Raw genomic sequence first — 22,033 nt, 5'->3', positions numbered from 1 at the left:
GAGGATATTTTACGTCAGCACTGTGGTCGGTGAAAGTCGGAAGCGAAATTCGTATCAACCCACCATCGCTGGGATTCGAACCCAGTTCACCTCTTTGGAAGGCGAAAGTTCTATCCCCTGAACCATCATGGCTCTTATAAAAATACTGTTAACATTTTGAGTGTATTAAATTTATTTCATTTAAAATAAATTATATTTTTTAAAAATTTATTTTTATTAGATTCCTAATGTAACTACACTGCTAAGTTAGGTAGATCGCATATTCTGACAATAACGAATGTTACTTATTAGGAGTTACTAAGGAAAAAAATCCAAACAATGACTTATTATTATTGAGGGTAGAAGGGATTAAAACATTTTTTTTGAGAGACTGAAAGTCTTTCTGATAAGAGCCATCTTAACATATCATTCTGAAATAAACTGGTTATAAATGATGTCTTCTTTGCTTCCATTATCCTGAAAAGTTATCCTGAAAGTGAACCGTCAAAGTTCCTCATTTAAATAATATATTACTCTAATTTTAATAGATTTTTATGATAAGGATTTTAAAACTATGTGTGAAGGGTGATCATTACGGAACACTATGCATTAAAAGGAACCTAAATAATTTATCGCAAGTAAAGTTATTAAAAAATAGGTATAGAAAATTTTGAATAATTTTATCTGTTAATAAATACATATTTTATTATTATGCATTTAATTCTTTATTTTTTTTTTAAATTGTAAGATTATTGCGTCCATTGCTAGAATTATTATATATTAAAAATTATTTTGTATTAAAGAGGGATGCACTGCTCTGCTTCGTTATTTTGCTATATTTCATATGGTTTTTGATTAAATTGAACTAAATAATTAATTGTAAGAATTTGATATAATTTCTTGCGCGATAGTTTAGTCAACAGGTTTTAACAGACTGGAGTATAAACATACATGTTTCTATTGATATAATTTGGATTAATTCATATTTTATAGTTGGTCCCAGTTGTTAAAAAAGTGGGTAAAATTTACCAACGTTTAATTCCGATTGAAATAATTAATATGAGCAATTGAATTATCATGACTTCACTGAAAAATATTTTACACAATGATTGTTATCTGGTTTATATACTATATACAAGCGATAACATTTTCCGAGAAATACTATAATTATTACTATACATAGCAAATACTTTTATTGTTCTGTTGGGCTGTAATTTAAATTGCAGTTTCTACTTTTAAATACTGTAATATCAATGAATTAAAAATTTTTTTTTTAAAAATTGATGCTTATAATCAGATCAATTTCACAAAAGTGACACATAGGAAATTCAAATAACACATTTTTTATCACAATTAAACAAATAAAAATAAAAATTCACATGTTAGCTGCCTTAGTAGAATAGTTTACAAAAATACATCAAATAACATAACTACACAAGAGCGCTGCATTCTAACACCGCAATTCATGTTTTTACAGTATTTGAACAATACAAGCAGTCATTTACATAGAAAAAGCGTATGCTTAATATATTCATAGGTTATGTGGTATGCATTTATAAGAAACAATATTCATAAGAGTTTATTGCGAAACAACAAGCATGATTTAAAAATTTAATTTAACAACAATGACATTTTTAAATAATGCTTTAAATTATCTTTTTAGAACAAAGATGTGCTTACCGCTTTCATAAGCACAAGTTATTTCATTAACACCATTCATGAAGAGAAGAAAAGATTTCTCTGTAATTTACAACTCAATATAAATTTAAACGATTTATTATAAATTAAAAACTGTGCTTTGATTAAAAAAATTATACGGTTGTCAATTCTCTTAAGCTAAAATAGCATTTAATAGAAACGTATACATACTGAAACTTAACTGAACATAACTGAAACTTAAATATATTATCCCTTTGACGCAGAGGTTGTCCAAATTGTCGCACAAACATTGCACTCTGAATGATCAAAAATTGCAATCAGTTCGGTATCTTTTAATTTTTATTAACTTTATTTTATTTGTTGTAAATCATAGTTTAATTTAAAAACTATAATATACGTATAAATCAGATATTTGTATCGGCTATTAATTTTCCACAACCATTCAAGCTTTTTTCCTCCAGAATTCCAATTCTAAAGATGTTCGTCGTCAATCAAAATCAGCTAACAATATTCGCATCGGCTATTAATTCTTTACAACCATTCAAGCTTTTTTTCTCCAGAATTTCAATTCCAAAGATACCGGGATGTTCGTCCTCAATCAAAATCAGCTATTCGTATCGGCTATTAATTTCCCCAACCATCCGAGTTTTGTTTCCGGAATATGAATTCCAAAAGATAATGGGAATATTAAATAAGATACGTAAGGTTGTTGTAGTTCATTTACATCGCACTAGAGCAGCACAATGGGCTATTGGCTACTGTATGGGAAACATCCCTTAGGATGATTCAAGGACATACCATCACAATTTTGATCCTCTGCTGAGGGGATGGCACCTCCGCTTTGGTAGTCCGACGACCTGCAAGTGAAGTCGATCACTTAACTGTAGAATAGTTTAACGAGGACTAATACCGCACACCCTCGGTCCTTACGCAGGCTGATCCAAATTGTCACCCACCCGCACAATAACCGCAGCCAGTGATGAACCTTGGATGTATCTTAGTGATGTATTTTTCTAAGTTGTTCTACATGTAACGTGACAGGGCTTATAAGCTGTACTTTTTATTAAGCACATAAGCTTGCATGTGCCTGTGTAACAATAAATAGGATTTATTTATTTTTAAACATAGTAACAGACTCTTTGTGGATTGGTGTTGTTTACATTTATAGCTTTTCGCTATTTTTCACTGAGACCTTCACATAAAGATGACAAAAAGTTTATAGCAGATTTTAATCTTAAATAGCAAACGTTTCTAATTTTTTGCTTGTTTATAATGTTTTTTTATAACTTCAGTTGAATTAAAATCTCTTAATAATTTAATTTGTAGCAAATATAAACTGTATTAAACGTCGAAATAATTTTGTAAATTTTTTTTAAACAATGACTACACATTTAATAGAATTTATTCAATAAAATAACGCTCTGCTTGGTTGAGTTTTAATAAAAGTATTTTGTATAAGAATCATAGGAAAATTTTTTCCAGAATGTATGAAGACCTTATTTTAATAAAGATTCAACTCCACATATTAAAAAAATGAGCTAGTCTCATTTTAACATTCACACAAGCTATTTCTATCTTACTTTAAAACTTTTACCAGCTTATTTCTATTTCCAAATAAAATGTAACAAAAATCAGACTAGATAAGATAAACATAGTCTCATTGGACTTTGAAGCTCTGCATTTCAAATGAATAAAAGTTGAATTACTCCGATACTCAAATAAGGGCTTCATATTTTCGGAAATAAAAATTAGAGGGCAATCAAATCATTTTTTTAAAACAAGTTTTCATTTTTAATCAGTTATGTAATCACATTTGTTAGAAATAACCTTTCGCCAATAATTTGCAAATTTTCAATATCGGATGAATAAAAATCAATTGGTTTTTGAGCCTTTTTGGAGAGGGCACATAGGACATCATCCAAATTTTAAATATTTTGCCTACCTAGAAAATGTCTTAGAGGTTGGAATAAGTGGAAGTCGACGGTGCAATATCTGGTGAATATGGAGAGTGAAGCAGTACCTCCCACCCTAATTCATTAATTTTTTCCAGGTTTTGAATTTCCTGATCTATATGAGTCGGATAGATCAAAATAACCGGGTTTGATTTTGCAAAACCACGTTTGACATTTGCGAACGAAAATGTTTTGGGTAGTAACTGCTATGCAACTACCCTTGTGGAACTCTGAAAGCAAATAATGATGGACATCTACTTCTTTTAATAATGCGGCCTCAGTGTATATTTTTATAATCCTTGTCGAACATTAAGTACTAAAGTATGTGAGTACTTCACTATTTCTCTAGCTGCAATTCTGTTACGCAATAACTCATTAGCATCGCAATAACTCATTAGCATAGTCAGAAGATTCTAATAAAGTAACCTGACAGAAAATACTTTTTAAATCCTTGTCGGACATAAAATAAAATAAGCATTCTTCACAATTACTCTTCGTAATATTCTTCTGGTATTTAGATGGCCATTTCATCATAAATTGCAAAAATAATTAATATAAATATTATTTCATTTTTATTTATTATTATTATCAACTCTTTACATTTATTAAATAAGCGAAAGTAATAGTTATTAAAGTTATATAAGTAATATTTATTAAATAAAAGAAAAAATTGAACTATTCGTTTACATTTGGAAATATTGCGTTAAAATAATTAAATAAACGTAGCATATAAATACGTTTCTCTGTAATTATACAAAGCAACATAAATTTCATATTTTCATTACAACGAAATTGGATAGACACGAATATTGAAATTCGCAGAAACGATTTTACTTTCTTGTCCTCCTAATAAATACATTAGTTCATTTTTATTTATTACTATTATCAACTCTGTTGTTTGTAATATTTATTAAATAAAAGAGAAAAAAAATAATACAACTATTCTTTCACGCTTAGAAACATCACGTTAAAATAATTAAATAAGCTTAATATATATATGCTACTTTGTAATTACACCAAGCAACCTAAACTTTATATTTCATCGACATTGGAAAGACACTAATAAATTTAATTGCGTTAAAAACTTTAAAAAGGAGAAAACTTCATCGATTTAATGTTCTAACGATAAAAGTTTCAATCTTCAAGTTAGAATCATTAACCATGTAGCTAGTGTTTGGTAAATGATTATGTAATGACTCAGGGAGAAAATTGGAAAATTAATTAATTGAACGGTAATGCAACAGATGGGATATGGAGCAGTTTTCATTAAAACCCAACTAGTTTCGTAAAAGTGTCATTTAATAATCTTTTGCTTATTTCTGAAATCTCTAGTAACATAATACTTATAACTAAATTAAAACATGTTTCTGATAATCATGTTACCATTCAATAAATGAAACATTTTTAAAATGAAGTATAATAGAAAAAATAATTCATTTAAAAGTACACAAATTTTTAATGAAAATAAGAATACTGATTAAAAGTAAAATTTAAATATATTTTTAATGAACTGACTGATTATCTAGAGGTGTCAATCGGTACTCTTATTGGCACCTCTTCATTGATCTATTAATAAATATTATTTAAAGTTAATACCATGAATTAAATTTATAATAGCAGAATTTTTAACTGAGAACACAAATATGAAATAGTTTAGAAGTTGAAAATATATTATATTTGAAAAATTGGTGGGGACACTTATAACAGACTGTTTACATTTCAATAATTTTTATTTCATTAAATATAAAATCATAGTATCTAAAGCGTACCGCAGTTAGTTTTTTATTGAATCAAAGATAAATTAATTCGAATCGAGTTGGCTTTGACGTTTTTAGATTTCTTATATTTGGAAAATAATTTTTTATATTTGGTGGTTGATCCTTTGGGGCTTATATTAGATAAAAATCAAAACTGTAGTACAGTTGGTTTTTATTAAAATAAAAAAAAAATTTCAAATCAAATTGCCTTTGATTTATTTCCTGCCAAGTTTTGGTTGAAAAAAAAAACTAATGCAAGCTTATTTTGTTGAGCTTTATCTTTCCAGAAAGAAAAAAAACATGTTTCAGAAGTAATTAAAAAGCAAAAATTGTAAATCAATATTGATTTTACCAAAATAGCTGAATGAAATTGAAAATTAGATGAGTCATTTAGATAAACATTGAGTTATTTTAAAACTTAAATTAAGATTGAAGTTTCGAATATCCGGAATAGTATTATTATTTTTTGCACAGATATTAAAAACACATTTTTATTTTGCGTTTCGTTCAGAGAAAGTAATATTATTAAAAAAAGAAAACAAATCTTTATTTTCTCCAACAAGAAATATATTTTAATTCAAATACTGCAACAATAATATTCCTTAATAATTCCTTTCTGCTTTTTTTTTCAATGTCATAATTCTTCAATGGAAACATTTTATCGGATAATTTTATTCACGGATAATAACATTTTGTTCGTGGGTCGTTAAAAGAGCGAGACATTAAATGTAACTAAACATTTAAAAGTAACCAGACATTCTCTAAAATACTAAAATCCAAAATATCTATCAAACTTAGTATAAGTTTTAAAAGGATATCTGAAGTTTCAATTAATGATATTTAATCACTGCTATTCTAATATTAATGAGTTAGTATTGTTTTATCATGATAGTATTTTTTCCTTTAATTTCAAACATCTTGTAGACGTCTGAAATGATGACAAAGGTCTGCCTGACATATAAGGATAGAAAAATAATATTGTTTTTACGCTTGAAATTTAAAAATAAAATAGAAATGTAAATGAATTGTTGTTACACGTGATATTAAATGTTTTATTTTTAAAAGGAATTTTTTTGTTATTTGAAACATAAAAATATTATTTAAATGTTATTTCTTAAAAGCATTTCTAACTTTAAAATTGGTATTTATTAACTTTAATTGTATTTCGCGACAATGTAGTTTATAACATTGCTAAATAGACGAGTCTTATGTACTTTTTTAGACTAAATAAAAAAAAAAGTCAAAATTGATTTTAGAGAAGCAATGAAATGATAACTAAGTGGAAAAATAATTTATGTCAGCCAGAAGTTGAGATAAATAATAAAAATGGTAATCCAATGCTAGCAACATTTCGGGCAACCTTTATTATTTAATGTTGGAGAGCAGAAAAAAAATCTTCAGTAGATTCCAGAAGAATAATTCATTTTAAAATCAGGGAAGTCCTAAAATTTGTAAACAACTTCAAACCCTATTTGTAACAACTTCAAACCTACACGTCCTTTAATATTTATGGTTAGAGAGCGTAAGAAATCTCTTGCAGACTTGTGTGAATGGAAAAATTGTTTTAGCTCTACTGTCTGGCGTTCACGAGATGTGCTTTTAGTCAGGCTGAATGGCTTTCTAGTTGTGGTGGCTGGTATTAGCTAAACTGCCCAGTGCAAACTAGTTTTAAGTTCAATGCGACCGCCAAACAAAAGTATTATCTTCACCAAGAAAACTAAATACACCAGTCCGTTACTATCAGAACCACTACTAACAAGTCCAGTGTTAGAGTTCATATAGCTAGTCTGTAAGATAAACTTAATCAATCCAGTCCTTAGCTTGTAGTCCCCCCCCCCGAAAAAAAAAACGTTTCTTCCCTCTTTGTTTTACTTCTGCACTGTTTAAGGCCTTTTTTTCTTAACGGATTTTATTGAAAAATCTATTCTCATAAAAATATCACTTTGATTGAGGCTTACTCCCATTATTATGCAGTTCGCAATATGTTCTTAATATTGAATAGATTTAAATTGAACTTTTCAGAAAACTCGTTTTAAGATTGTTTTTCCCCCGATACCTTGCAAATGAGCAAAGAACAGCAACGATACTGGTTGACATATTGTTAATTAAATAAAATTGTCAGTTCGATTATTTACTAAATATAAAAAAAAAGTTAATGCGAATTTTAGAAAAAGAAGTAAAGCAAGCCGCACACAAATATCATTTTAAGCGTCAACTTCAAACTAACCACACAAATACAAACAAAAACTTAAGTAACATTATAAAACAAATATCTTAAGGTAGCTTCAGACTGTGAGTAAAACGCTTGTTTTAAAAACATTTTTAAATGCATCATTTTTGATATAACAATCTGCTGTACAAATAACAAATTTTAAACAAAGCATTAATTTACTTATTAACGTTACAAATTCATGACTGAGGCTTATTGTCTGTAAAAAAGCAGATCTTTATGTCTAAATGACAATGGATAACATTAGTTCGAAGATTTGGATGGATTTATCATATAATGCTGTATCATGTTTTGAAATAGTAGCTTCCTTAAAAAATTAGCAGTAAGAAATGTTCCTGCATTAATCACAAGTTTTGAGTGTCCTTAACAGCTCTTTTTCTTTGAACAAGTAGCGAATCATGTTGTTTCTTAGAGGCAAATAAACACCAGAAGCAACAATAGAGATGGAGTTATCCAAGTGGCGCCATTTCGTTGGTTGTATGTAATCATGTCATTCGTTTGAAGACTATCAAAGCTACCTTCTACAGATTCTGAAGAAAAATGAATTAAAATATAAATATCAATTAATATATTAATTAGTTAATTTACATTACTTAAGACATTTCTTTACCATACCTTTTCTCATGTTCCCTTTTCACTTAAAACTTGAAATATAAATTTGTTTTTATTTAAGTCAGCAGTTGCCAAACTTTTAATTTTTTAGCCTTTTTAATTCCGAATTAAGAAAGGGTAAACTAAATAACTTGAAATTTGATAAATTCACTAATAAGAGCATCTAAAGACAGTAAAAAAAAATTGGGTGAAAAAATTTTTAAGTGCTTATTTAAGGAGGTTCCATTTTTTAAACATTTGCATTGGCTACAGCTTTCCTTTGATGGTGATTATGATGGCTTCAGCTACGTTCCAGTACATATCTTCGATTAGAACAAAATGTTATCAGATTAGAAGACAATGAAAATATAAAATTTCATTTTGGGATATATATCAAGAATTTAAATTTTTTTTTAAATCATAAAAAGACTTTATATTCACGAGATATTCTAGATATTTTCCAGGAATAATTTTTAAAATAAGCCAAGAGGTGCACAACTCTATATTTCATGTCATTTTTTCGAAATTGCTTCTAGCTTTTTTAATTCTGTTGGCTTATCGAATTTCACTTATTCGATTTCATAAATGGGTTTTCACTTTTTTCCTTTTTTATTATTTGCATTTGACTCTAGGATTTGTTTCGACTTCATCTACTCTGATATTACTTTTAAGAACAATATTCTTCAGTTAGAGAAAGACATAGTAGGTTATAGGTTGTTTTCTCCGTTCTTTTCTGCATAAATTAAAACTACTGGTTCATCCTCCAGCTGAAAAATATGCAGATCTTCCAAATCTTTCTAACAGGGCCAATATTTGTCATATTGTTATGCATCTCTTAGGCATGGGGATAAGATTAAGCTAAATTTGTAAATTAGACAAATTAAAATTGGACGCACTTTTCTTTAACTCACTCTGTATTAAGAAATTTATCACAGAAGTAAAATAAATCACTAGAATCTGAAAGGAGAAATTATCAACAGCGAGAATCTATATAACACCATTGCTTGGAGCACATTGAAAAAACCCTTTTATGTTAAATTTTAACTCTATGATTGTCAAATAACTCAAAAAAGTATACTGCCTCTTGAAAGCTTATTATCTAAGCAAAGGTATTACCTTTGCTTAGATAATAAGGTGAAGAAAAAGACGTAAAATTAATTCAGGGACACTTTCAATGGAAGCGAATTCACTTGAATGTCTGAATTTATAATCAAACTCGTGCAACATTCTCGTAGATCAAGATTATGCTAATAAATTAATTTAAATGAATATTTAAATTGAAATACCTCTTTTGGGTTGGAAATGAGTTTCAGAAAATTGTACTTTCAAGACTGTAGTCATTTCAACTTCATATAACTTATTAGGATCAAATGGCAATTCAGCTGGAATTTCTCGTTTTCGTCTTCCATATCCTATTTGATCACTTCCACATTGAACCTAAATGAAGGAATGAAATTATTATTGATTTGGAAAAATAAAGGAATTATTCAAACCTAAATGAATTATATTGAATCTAAATAAAAAGTAAAGGATTAAAAAAATGGAAATTATTTGAATCTAAATGAATTACATTGAAACTTAATGTATTTAAAGATGAAATAAATACTAACTGAAATAAATGCCTTCATAATTTTAAAAGTTCACTATTTTAAGTCTTTAAATTCTGGAGCAGATTTTGTCTATATTTAAAGTGCTTTTATCATTCCGCTTTCCATAATCTTGCGTATACAATTAAGGTGGAAATGTAAGAGATTATATTAGTATTTTTGTTATCAGAGAATAATTTTCTTTCTAAATAATCTATCCCGAAATTTATTTGAAACACTTAAATCAAGAACAAAGAATTTTTCGTTTAAAAATCAGTGTATTGTAATATTATATATTTATTTTCTTTTCTCTATCTTTTAATCTAAATAGCAAGGAGAATTATAATAATGCTTCTACGCAAGGTATCTTTGTTTTATTATTTTTCAAGCACTATAAATATTTGCCTATTTATTTACCTTTGTTATGGAATTCATCATGAAATGAAATATTTGAAAAATTGAATATTTTTTTTCGAGATTTTCAACTATGATATCTGTTTATTTAATATGAATTGCAAACAAATGCATGAATCGCTTTGATTGTGAAGTTAAATATATCTCATGGTCTTATTCTCTCTTTTGAATGAACTATAATTTTTCGAGATAAATTTATAAAATTATGCATATTAACAAACCTTTATTTTGACTATTTTAATCTTTTAATGCCCTTAGAAAATTAACATTTATTAAATAATAATTATACAAAAATTAAATAATAATACAAATAATTCAAATTAGTTTAACATTTACTATTTATTTACTTTAATCATAAATAATTTGCAAAAATTGAAACATTAAAAGGAAAGAATGTGATAAGCGTATTAATTTTATTTTATTAGACAAGTTTTAATAGCATGTTCAGTGACATTTTAGTAAAATTTAGAATTTCAGTTATTTAGGAACACCAGAAAGTTGTTTCACAATGGAATAAATACTATACCAAAAAAACCTACAGGTGTACTTACAGGTGTTTTGTCTAAAACCCGAACAATTGAGTGTTTTCACAATTTTACTTAATATGTTTTTCATTAAATTCATAAACAGTATAAATTCAATTTGAATACTATATAAATTGAATTATCTATCTTATTGACAAGTTAAGTGACAGTTCAATGAATTGTAGAAATTCAGTTGATTAGGAAATTCAAGAAACTGTTTCTAACTTCACTAAAAACACGCTAAAATAAATTCATGTTTTATATTTACAAGTGATTATTCTTAAAACCTTTGAGCTTGAATGCTTTCACAATTTCACTTAACATATTGTTCTATTAAGTTAATTAATTTAATTAATTAATTATTTGTAGAAATGCTAAGGGAAAATTTCTTTTAACCAAGCAATTATTCTATAAGACAATTGCATGCTAGCTTCACTTAAAAGCTTTTTTTAATACACAATTAAATTTTTTGTTAATTGAAGTTCAGAAATTCTGTTATTTAAAAACACCAATAAGGTGTTTCCCCATAAATTAAAATTTCAACAAAATAAACTAATGTTTTATTTGTACAGATGGCAATTCTTAAACCTGGAGGATTGAATGCTTTCAAACTTCATTTAACATGTTTTTCCATAAGGCACATCAACTATTAAATTTAAATTTAAATGTTTCTTTACTAGTCACGGTCAAGAAACAGCAGAATATATTTACGATTTATTTTTGAACCCAGAAGAGTAACGTGTTTTTTCAATTTCAATTAGCATGTTTTCTTCCATTAAGCTCATAAATTAAAAAATTAATTTTGCTTGATTAGTCACGTACTACAAAATAAATTTATGCTTTTAATCAAAGCTGACTATTCCTGAACCTGGAAGATTGAGTGTTTTCATAATTCCACTCATGCAGATTTTTATTGAGCTTATGAAAATTAAATTTTAATTCTTTTATACCAATACTGAAATTTAATTTTCAACAAAGTAAGTATATGCTTCATATTTATTCTAGACTATTCTTAAACTTCGAACACTAAGTGTTTCTTAAAATTTCCTTTAACAATTTCTTCTATTAAGTTCATGACAATAAAATTTTAATGTCATTACCGCGCACGGTAAATTCTTTAAATTTTATAATATTTAAGTTAATGTGTCGGAGAGAGATTTTATATGTTTTAAATTTTTGGTAATAGCACAGTACTGATTTATATTAAAATGAATAAGCTAAAATAGAATGGGTCGAAAAAAGACATATTTTTTCCCTTTAAGACTAATTACGCAATAGAGAGAAAAATATTTTTTTTTAATATTCAATAATACATCAGAAAAATATTATTTTAGTCAACTAATATTTCGTTTTCACCTCTTAAAAAAGATAAAATTGCTCTATTTTGCTTTCTTCGGTTTCAAAATATATCAATTGATTGAAATGATATTTCAATGAGGTAATGTCGAATATTAAAAAGAAATTTTTCCCGTTATAAGAATCTGAAAGTGTTCAAAATTATTTTCGGTGACTCTTTTTTTAGGGTGGTAGGGGAAACTAGATAAATCAAATGAACTAATATTTTTTTTGGGATACTGAATAGTTAGTTATTACATAATAAGAATTTGAGAGAAACTTTGGTTTACTCTATGATTTTAACTCAATAGATATCATATAATATTACTATTACACAATATTACCGCTGGCAACAAACAATTTGAAAAACATTTCTTAATAGCTATACTTATAAGTTTAATTTAGGAATATCGAAGTAGCTATATTTATAAATTACTAAAATAGCTATATTAATAAATTTCTTTTGTTACTATTAATTTATGCAGTTATAAATTAAATGAACTTCTTTTCCACGATGGAAAGAATACTAGGCAAATTAACTAGTTTTTTCAATTTCAACATTTTTCTGCCTTTTCCTACTTCGAAAACGTATTTGTTTTTATGTAAATTACACATTAATGTCATAGTTTTTTTATTTCATGATTTTAAAAATATATTACGACCATTATGGATCATTTTGTAAGCATAAATTCATGTTTACGGGTTCAAAAAAAACGCTAAATACAGTCCTTTGAATATTTTTTTTGTTGGTAAAATTATGTTTCGCTACTGTGTTTAATTATTGTAAATATGTTCAGTAGACTGTTTCATTTTATTTTTGTTTAATAGCCGGCGTTGAAAAACCAAACCATTTTTGTGCTAGGGGGTATCAATGTTCAACTCCATAACCTTTTATGTTGAATCCTACCCAGAAGACAAAGAAACTCCTAGAATAAGCATAGAGACTAATTAGCCTTCAAGGTTTAATTTTAGTTGGCTCCATTAAAGAGTTATATGGAGAGTAAAACAACAAACACCATGATCCCTCTACCACTAGTGATACTTTCGGTCAGCCGGTGTGAGTATCCGCACTCGATGGGTTTCGAGCCTCAATCCTTACAAGGGTCACACATAATATCGTTCAAATTTGATGCAACCTTAATATGGCAAATGGTAGGAGTTTAGTTGTTTATAATTTTTATAATTTTATAATTTTGATAATTATCATATTTTCCAATTTAATTTTAAGGTACATTCAAAACTATTCGAACAATTTAACGAATCACCCAGATTTACCTCTTTTTCAGAAATCAATATTTACAGAAATATCTGAAAAAATATATTGGAACAAAATGAAAATAATTTTAAACAGAGCTGATTTTAAAATTTCATCCAAAACTCAATTTAGTTAATTCTAATTTTATCTCACCAATTAAATCATAACGCAATGTAGCATTACGTAACGTAATTAAAACATTTAATGATAGTGATATCGGTGTTTCTCAATAATTTATATAATAATGACACTATAATTTACTATATAAAGATTTTAATATTTTAATGATTAAAATGTTTCTTTAAATTTTTTTTATTACTCAATAAACATTAAAAATACCGCAGCATCATAGTTTATAATGCTTTTAATATGTCATGATTCTTTTCAAGAAAGATATAACATTGTTCTGCTTTGGCTTTGCTAAATCAAGGATATTTATTGAATTACACCGAATTTTCATTTTGAAGAGATATTGTTCAGAGCCTTCTCAATAGATGGCACTGTTAGTCACTTTATGAATTTAAAAACTGAATGGAAATTATTAAGGAAACTAAGGATAAAATTTACTATACCAGGAACATATAAGGAAAAATATAAGGAAACTATTATTCATTCATGTATGGAACATATCTTGAGGATTTTTTATTTATGATTAATAGAGTTTATAGTTTTGCTAGTTTTAGTTGTCTAAATACATATAACTGTCATAATATATTATCATAATTATACAAAAAATTATGTATAATTGCTTTATTTATTTAAAACAAAATTAAATATTGAGAATAAATGAACAAATACTTTAAATTAACTCGTTAAAATTAAAAATTATGGGCAGTGCAATTTGATTATTATTCTTAAACACATCTTCATCATATTTCTTTTCACTTTATAATAAACGGAAAATTTAATAAAAATTAATTATATTTATTTCATATAATCCAAAATACAATCTTAAATTAACATATGACTTCATATTTTAAATAAAATTTTTCACCTGTTTGATATATGAAAAATTTAACACAAAAAATTTTATTAGTATTTCACAATATTCATAATAAATCATTTTTTCCAGATTACTTGAAATACTATTTTCATTTTCATAAATAAATAAATTTATGCTGTTACTTATAATGATTAAGAGATATAATGTACTGATTCTGAAAAATGAATCATTTAGAAAATATTTACCTATTTTAAGCATGATTAAACAATGTTCACAAGCTTTTCTCAATATATTATGTATATACGAAGTAGCTTTTCAGCTTTATTGTTAAACAAACTTTAGGAATAAAACATTGATATAAAAGGACATAAAGCTAAATATAACATAAGTTAGATATTATTTAAACAGAAAACATAAAAATGTAGTTTTATCCGAATTATAAACATGCAGTAGTTTATTATTTTAATTTTAAATAAGATTAAACAAACAATATACTTTAATTTTCCTGAATATGTTATACATGTATAAATTATATTTTAATCTTTATTATGAAACAAACTTCAGAAATATTACATTGACATAAAATGACTTGAAGCTAAATAATATTACATCGAGTTTATTGAATTTCGTTAAAATTTATATCATAGTAAGTCAGAAGAAAGTAATGAAATATAAATCCTTATAACAATCGCTTGAAAACTTCATTAATTGCTATTATTGATAAACAAAAGTGAAATAGAATAGTTTTAGATCTGTATGAATAGTTATAATTTGTTTTACTTAAATGTTTATACAATTATTGTGTATTTTCGGTTCGGAAGAGCTCAGTAAATATTATCTACCCAAGAATAATTATTACTAAAGAATAAACTGATTTAACTGACAAAGAATAAAGACGAAAATCCGCCTTAAACTATGATTACACTGTTTACAATAGTTAAGCTTTATTTGCTTTAGAATGTAATGCTTTATTGTATAATAACTTTCAATTTGAAATAGAGAAGAAATATAAGAATAGTTTGGATTCTTTAAGTACTTTGTCTTTCAGAATTATAATTAAACGTTTAAACATTGAAAACGTTTTCGCATACATTGAGGAAATTTTTTTTTACAAACTTTCATTGTATATTTGACAGTTTAAGGCTATTTTATTGACGACAAAATGATCTTTCTCTGTTTTTCATTCTAATCATAAACGGATTAAATACGATTAATCTATCTTTCTTCAAATCAATTCGTAATTATTTTCATTACTTGCTATTATTTTTTAGCAATTATTTTATGGTTTTTAACATCGTGTAAGTAAAACTGCGATTCGACTTTATTGTCTAATCGATACCCAATCTGATTATTTTTTTAGATATAATTTTACTGATAAACAAGCTATAGGTACCTGTCAGGGTGTTTACCTTTTCTAATGTAGTTTTTTATGCTGATTTCAAATCTAAAAACAGTTTCGTTTGATCACGTCAGGTCTTTTAGAATAGTGTCAGAAATTAATTTTCAAGGAATACAGTTTAATTTTTATAGAATACTGTTTGAGTTTTAGTAAATTTAGTACAATACTGTTTGAATTTTAGTAAATTTAATGGAATACTGTTGTAAATTTAGTGAAATACTGTTTGAATTTTAGTAAATTTAATGGAATACTGTTTGAATTCTAGTAAATTTAATGGAATACTGCTTTAATTTTATTAATTTTGTTAGATTACTCTTTAAATCTTAATAATTTTATAGGGACATTTTACTAATTTTTATGAAATATTGTTTCAATTTTATTAATTTCAATGGCGTTTGCTAGCACAGGGAACAACTACACATTTTTGAAGTAGACGCTTAGAGTTAGCGAATTTCTTTTCCTTGAGTGACATTTTATACTTGAACCATAAAAAAAAGCTGTGTAGAAAAATAGCTGTAGGAGAAAAAAGCTTCAGAAGAAAAGAAGAAGGAAAAGTTCATCGGGAATGAAGCCCTACCATAACAATTACATGAATTAAATGGTCGATTTGATTCAGGCTGTTAAGCATTAATTCGATTTAATTAAATGCTTATTCCAGTGAAAATAAATTTTTTTCAATAACTGATTTATACTCAAATTTTAATTTAAAGTTTATGAAAACCAAATTTTAATGCATATTTTAATTTTTCTTAATTGTAAATAGTACATTTATATCACAAATTTAATAATATTTTTATATATATTGCATCGATTAACAATAGTTTCTTAAGAGATTAAATTTGTGATACGTTAAAAATAATGGCAAAAATTATGAAATGTTTCATTTTAATACAATTTTTTGTAAAAAAAATCAATAATTAACAAAGCATTATCACGATACAATTCTTATAATTATCGGAATTTGAAAAACTTATGGAGCTGCTATTGAGTTCTAAAAATGCTGTTAAATTGCATGAAGTGAGTAAGTTCCTTCTGTAAATTTTAAATTTATCTCTGTACTCTATTTTTTTTTTTAAATTATCTAATTTCATTAAATAAATTCTTTTAAGTTCACTGGATAGCAAAAAAAAAAAAAAAAAATTGGACTGTAAGTTTATATAATTTTTTAAGTAATGTTTTTTCTTCCGATTTTTTCTTCGGGCTTTTTTCGGTAATTTTTTCTAGAGTTTTTTTTCGGCATATTTCTCTCGCTTCTCCGATGCTCCTTTTTCCGGTAAACATTTGCTACTATTCAAGATGTTTACAACACTGGAGTATGGCTTAGATTAAGTATGGTTTATTTTCCTTGTATATGACTTTTATGTGTGCTGTATTTTGAACCGAATATTTCTATGCAGCATATATTTGACGTGAGTTCAGTCGACTATTTTTTTAGCTAATGATATGTTCATGAGTACTCAATGTAACAGTTTTAGTGAAATATAAATGGTTGTAGAAATATATCTGTAAAACAGTGGGTGATAGAGGCAAATGGTTTGCATATTTTGAACCGGCACATTATAATAAAACGCCTGGCTGTTGAGTGGTAGGCGCTTCGCGCTGTCTCGCCACAGGTCCTTGGTTCGATCCTCGGGCCGGGCAAGGTTGACTTAGCCTTTCATCCCTTCAGAGGGTCGAATAGATGAGTATCAAGCATGCATGGGGACTAAACACTGGGGGTTTCCGCGTTTACTGATAACCCAACCGGAACTTCTGCTCTTGCATCAAAGAGACCAAGGTCAAGAAAATTGAGATGGGCACAGTAGACCTTGGCCATCTATGCGCTGTAGCGCCACTGAGTTTACTTCACATTATAATTGTCTTTCAAAATGAATTGGATGCTAAGAAATCCGCAACTTTTTAAAATTTGGTTGTGAGTGTTTGTGGTAAGTTAAGTTTTCTAATATTCTTATACGGATGGGCCGATATAATTGCAAACGTTTTTATACTTGAATATTACTTCAATAAATAACTCTTTTAAGAAAAAAAAACAGTTTAAGAGTTTTCTTCATACAAAGGCACTGAGCCATTATGGCTCAGGGTATAGAGCGTTCGCCTTCCAATGAGGTGACCCGGGTTCGAATGCCAGCGATGGCAGATCGATATGAATTCCACATCCGGGTTGCCCCGAGCACAGTGCTGATATAAAATATTCTCAGTGGGGAACGGATTATGGGTTAGAGTCCCCTTGCAATCAGGCTAACTGTGGAAGGTTTTCTTCTCCATGTAACGTAAATACGGGTTAGTTCGATCAAAAAGTCCTCCACGAAGGTAAATTTCTCCCAATACTTGCTCCAAGAGCTTGCTTGTCTTTGGGATTGGGTTCAAAATTAAAAGGCTATGGAGTTGAACATTAGTTGTCACAAACCCAAAAAATTGGGTTGACTGTTCAGTGATGGTTATAAAATGAAAGTAAACAATACAGAGGCACTAGAACTATGGTCGTCAGGCAACAGAGCACTCGTCTCCCAATGAGTTTACCCAGGTTCAAATTCCAGCGTCGACTGGTGGTACAGATGCTGTTTTCAGCTCACACCGACAGCAGTGCTGACGTAGCTATTTTAATGAGTTTTTTTTGTTAAAATAACAGAGTTTGTTTTCTAAACAAACGGTACTTATTTGCTTAAAAAACTATCGTCTTTTTTTCCATGAAATAACGGTTTTATACTCACACACCTGATGAAATTTTTTTCCATCCAGAAATTAAAAAGAATTTTTTTTTGCAGTGATCATTTTAACTTGAATTAAATATTGCAAATTTTGTTTCTAAGATAAAATTTTCGCTAATAGTAGTTTGCATGCTTGAAAAAAAAGTTTTTCTAAATTCCCTTAAAAAAAATAATAATTAGTTTTAAACAGTACAAACTCAACGTGTAAAAGTTCGAAACTTAAAAAAGTTAATCTTAACAAATTAAAGGAATAAATTAAATAAATATTTAAAACTCTGTATTAACTATTATTAAAATAAAAATAAAAATGAAACGCTCCTGCTAATTGTAACAATGTGAGTTGATGTGACGAAAATGTTATATTTAATGGGTTTTCTATTGCAAGCCAAGAAGTCATGGAGGTTTACTTTCCATACTTTCGTTACCAATAGCATAAGGGTAACAGTGTGGTCAGCATTGTGCACCAGCCACTTTTACTTCCCAGAAAACTAGTACTCATTGATCTGAAGCAGGATGGGCTTCAATTCGCCTCCGGAAGATCAAACCCCAGTTTTTGAGAATCAGGCTCAGTACTTTAATTACTGAGCTGTCACGGAAAATGGAACTGAATTAAAAAGAATTCTCATGATTGTTCAACAACAAATAGCGAACACAATCAAAGAATAAAAAAAAATTCTCACTTTTGAGTTACACATTTTATTTATGAAGTAGGGTTAGGTTTTGTAACATAAGTGACTATGTAAAAAAAATTGTTTCTGCTTGAAATAATTTTAAATTAATTACGTTTATAAATAAGTTTATTTTGATATGGAAAAAAAGATTATGAAATAAATTATATATTATGTTTCAAATTCGGCATTGTACCCGTATGCCCGAATTAAGGGCGGGTCGGGGTAAATTCTTCCATTATGTTTCAAATTCATTTTTGAATACGATTTAAAAAGCAAGCAAAATGTCAAGAATGTATTTATGAATGTATTTATTTGTATTTATATTTCTTGCCAATACCAATATTCCATACACATATTTTGTTTAAAAAAAGTTTTAAAAAAAATCCCCTATAATAGCTGTATTAACTTCATGAATAAAAGCATTTTAAAACTTTTTTTTACCATATTATTAGTACGTTTTTCTGTCTAGTTTTATAACTTCAAATAAACTTTCATCAAATTAACTAGGATATTTAAAGCTTGCCGTTTGAACCGTTAGGATTGCAATATAGAAAAAGAAATTCTAACCATTAGGTAGGAAGTTATTAAGGTCTTCTATTTTCTTTACTCTGAATACGTTAAAAGTCATTGCAATTAAGCAATAAAAGTGTATATTTTTTAATAATTATTCATAAATTAACTTATTATTAGAAACTCCACATTTCTCTACCTTAAAATAGAAAGCATTTCACACTAAATTTTGGCAAAATGATTTACTTTTTCATAAACAATAGCTGGCAGAAATAATTTGATAAATATTTCACAAGCTCGTGCCACTAAACTATACTTAAAAGGTTGTAATCAACAGAGCAGCTGAAATTCGTTTTATTTTTGTAGGAAAAATGTGACTGGATTGAATGCTCTGAATATGACAATAAGTTTTCTAAATTCATATAATTTCGAAAGTGTGCAAAACTAAGCAATCACATAGTTTGAAATTTATGCGCTCATTGTTATCTAGAAATCCAACGAATTTACCAATATTTCCGGTGTTTTTTCACTCGCCATGAGATATTTTATTACCCCATTAAATTTCTTTGCACTGAGTTAGTGAAACTACCCAAGCATTTAGCAAAGAATAAGTTATTGTAATTTATCCAGTAAATCAGCCTATAGTGTACACAGTATCTTTTTGGTGATAGGCCAAATAATAAACAAGCAAAAATTGAAATAAAAACTGCTTAACTTATTCTAACTTAATATAGTTCTTGAAAAATTATAGGACAGATTTGGAGACAACTGATATTTTTACTTCTAAATTAACCATTTGACTTGAAATAAATGCCCCATTTTGATTCCAAAGTGTTTAGTGAAAGTAATTTAGAATTGTTCGTAAATATAACTTTTTTCTGTTTTTTAAATAAAAATGTTAATCAAGAAAAATGAGAAAAAATCAAAATGCAAGTAAATTTGATGGATGCAGCTAATGAACCTGTTTAGTTAATTAAATTTTATTTAGCTAATAAACCTGAAATTAAGAAAACAAAAAGAGTTTTAAGAAATGATTCAAATGGTATTAAATTGAAAGATTTAGATTCAATTTGTGTTTATGCGTACTAATATTATTATTATTGAATCTATATTTTTATCCCAAAATTAAAGCCTGTGAAGTAATCAGTTAAATACATTTTAGAAAATAATTATATTTGATTTAATATCAAATTAGAAGACGATATTTTCCAGTAATTGCAGAAATACTATATTTTTTTTAAACTTTTTAAAAATATAAGGAATTTCTGTTCCAGATTTCTCCAAAAACGGAATGAATCCTATGGAATATTTTAAATTTTATTTGTATGTTTCAATAATTTAATCATGATTAAATTCGTTACAAATTTTTTAATCACAGAATTGAAATAGAACTACACAGTATTGAAATAATATTCCACAGTTGCTACGCAAATTCAGAAGCAATTGGAAATAAAATTAGTTAAAATTATTACATACCCCTCTGCATTGCTTTAGACAAACATTAACAGTTCCAACAAAAAGTACGTAATTTGTATCTGGAAACTTGAAAGCTCTGAATTTGGAGTAAAGTGACTTGCCATCGTCTGTAGTTTCGAAGTTACCAAAGATATAAGGATCAATTGAGCAACTAGAAATAAAATAAAATTTAAAATTAAAGTGGTAGTAACAGTTATTTTACAAAGATGGTTATATTTATACAAAAATATTCAATCTCATAGTGATCACAGATCATCGAAGTCAAGCATCATTGGCAGCTTTTATTAATCAAGTGAGTGACCATTTCGATCAGACTGCGAAGAGACCGAGGGGTGCGGTATTGATCCTCAAACGGTTTTGCAGTGCAGTGCTCTACTTCGAGCGCAGGTTGTTGGTCAACCAAAGCGGGGGAGCAACCCCACTGCACTGGATCAAAATTGTGATGGCATGTCTTCGAAGCATCCTCAGGGATGTTTCCCACGCAGGCGCCACAGCCCTAGTGTCACGTAAATAAAGTACTACTACGGAATTATTTAAGCAAGCTGAAATTAAAAATCAAACCAGAAAAATCGAAACATTGTAATGTTGATGACTTATTTACAGCTAATCATACATATGCAGGCTTGTATGCTCAGTATAAAATACAACTAATAAAGTCATTGTCAAGTAGAAGAGCATATAGAAGGATGATGACGGGATTCCAACCCATTGCCACTACGCTACAGAATGTTCGGTATAACATTCTCGATGGTTGAACGCATATGCACTTTCGTTGTTTTGAACTGATTTCTTTAAAAAAAATGCTGTTGCGATTTTTTAATATTTTGACAATAAATGAATGTGCTATTTATCCAAGTATTTAAGACGCTTATAGCCCCGAATATCATAATGCAAACAGTAAAGAACAAGCGACACCCGTTGAAGTGCTAATATAAGAAATATTTCATTGGATAGGTCATATATCAGTTGGTATTGATGGAAACTATAAAAATATGTTTTATATCAGGAGAAATTCTTTTCAGTAGTTTGGCCATCTTCGAACAT

The 22,033-nt window shown here is 27.6% G+C and overlaps 1 protein-coding gene across 1 annotated transcript in view; it reads right to left on the bottom strand.

The window, feature by feature from the left end:
* Nucleotides 1-5,835: 5,835 nt before the first annotated feature.
* LOC107438141 (uncharacterized) overlaps nucleotides 5,836-22,033 on the bottom strand; it is a 271,632-nt gene continuing 255,434 nt past the window's right edge. The window contains exons 7-9 of the mRNA XM_016050348.3: nucleotides 20,990-21,140; nucleotides 9,455-9,605; nucleotides 5,836-8,107 (exon numbers count right to left, since the gene is read on the bottom strand). Of these exons, the coding sequence (XP_015905834.1) occupies nucleotides 7,986-8,107; nucleotides 9,455-9,605; nucleotides 20,990-21,140 (424 nt within the window). The 3' untranslated portion in view covers nucleotides 5,836-7,985. The remainder of the gene's footprint in view (nucleotides 8,108-9,454; nucleotides 9,606-20,989; nucleotides 21,141-22,033) is intronic.

The sequence above is a fragment of the Parasteatoda tepidariorum genome, chromosome X2 (assembly GCF_043381705.1).
Source record: "Parasteatoda tepidariorum isolate YZ-2023 chromosome X2, CAS_Ptep_4.0, whole genome shotgun sequence".
NCBI classification, from domain to species: Eukaryota; Metazoa; Arthropoda; class Arachnida; order Araneae; family Theridiidae; genus Parasteatoda; species Parasteatoda tepidariorum.
This window is presented reverse-complemented; position numbering and strand designations above follow the sequence as displayed.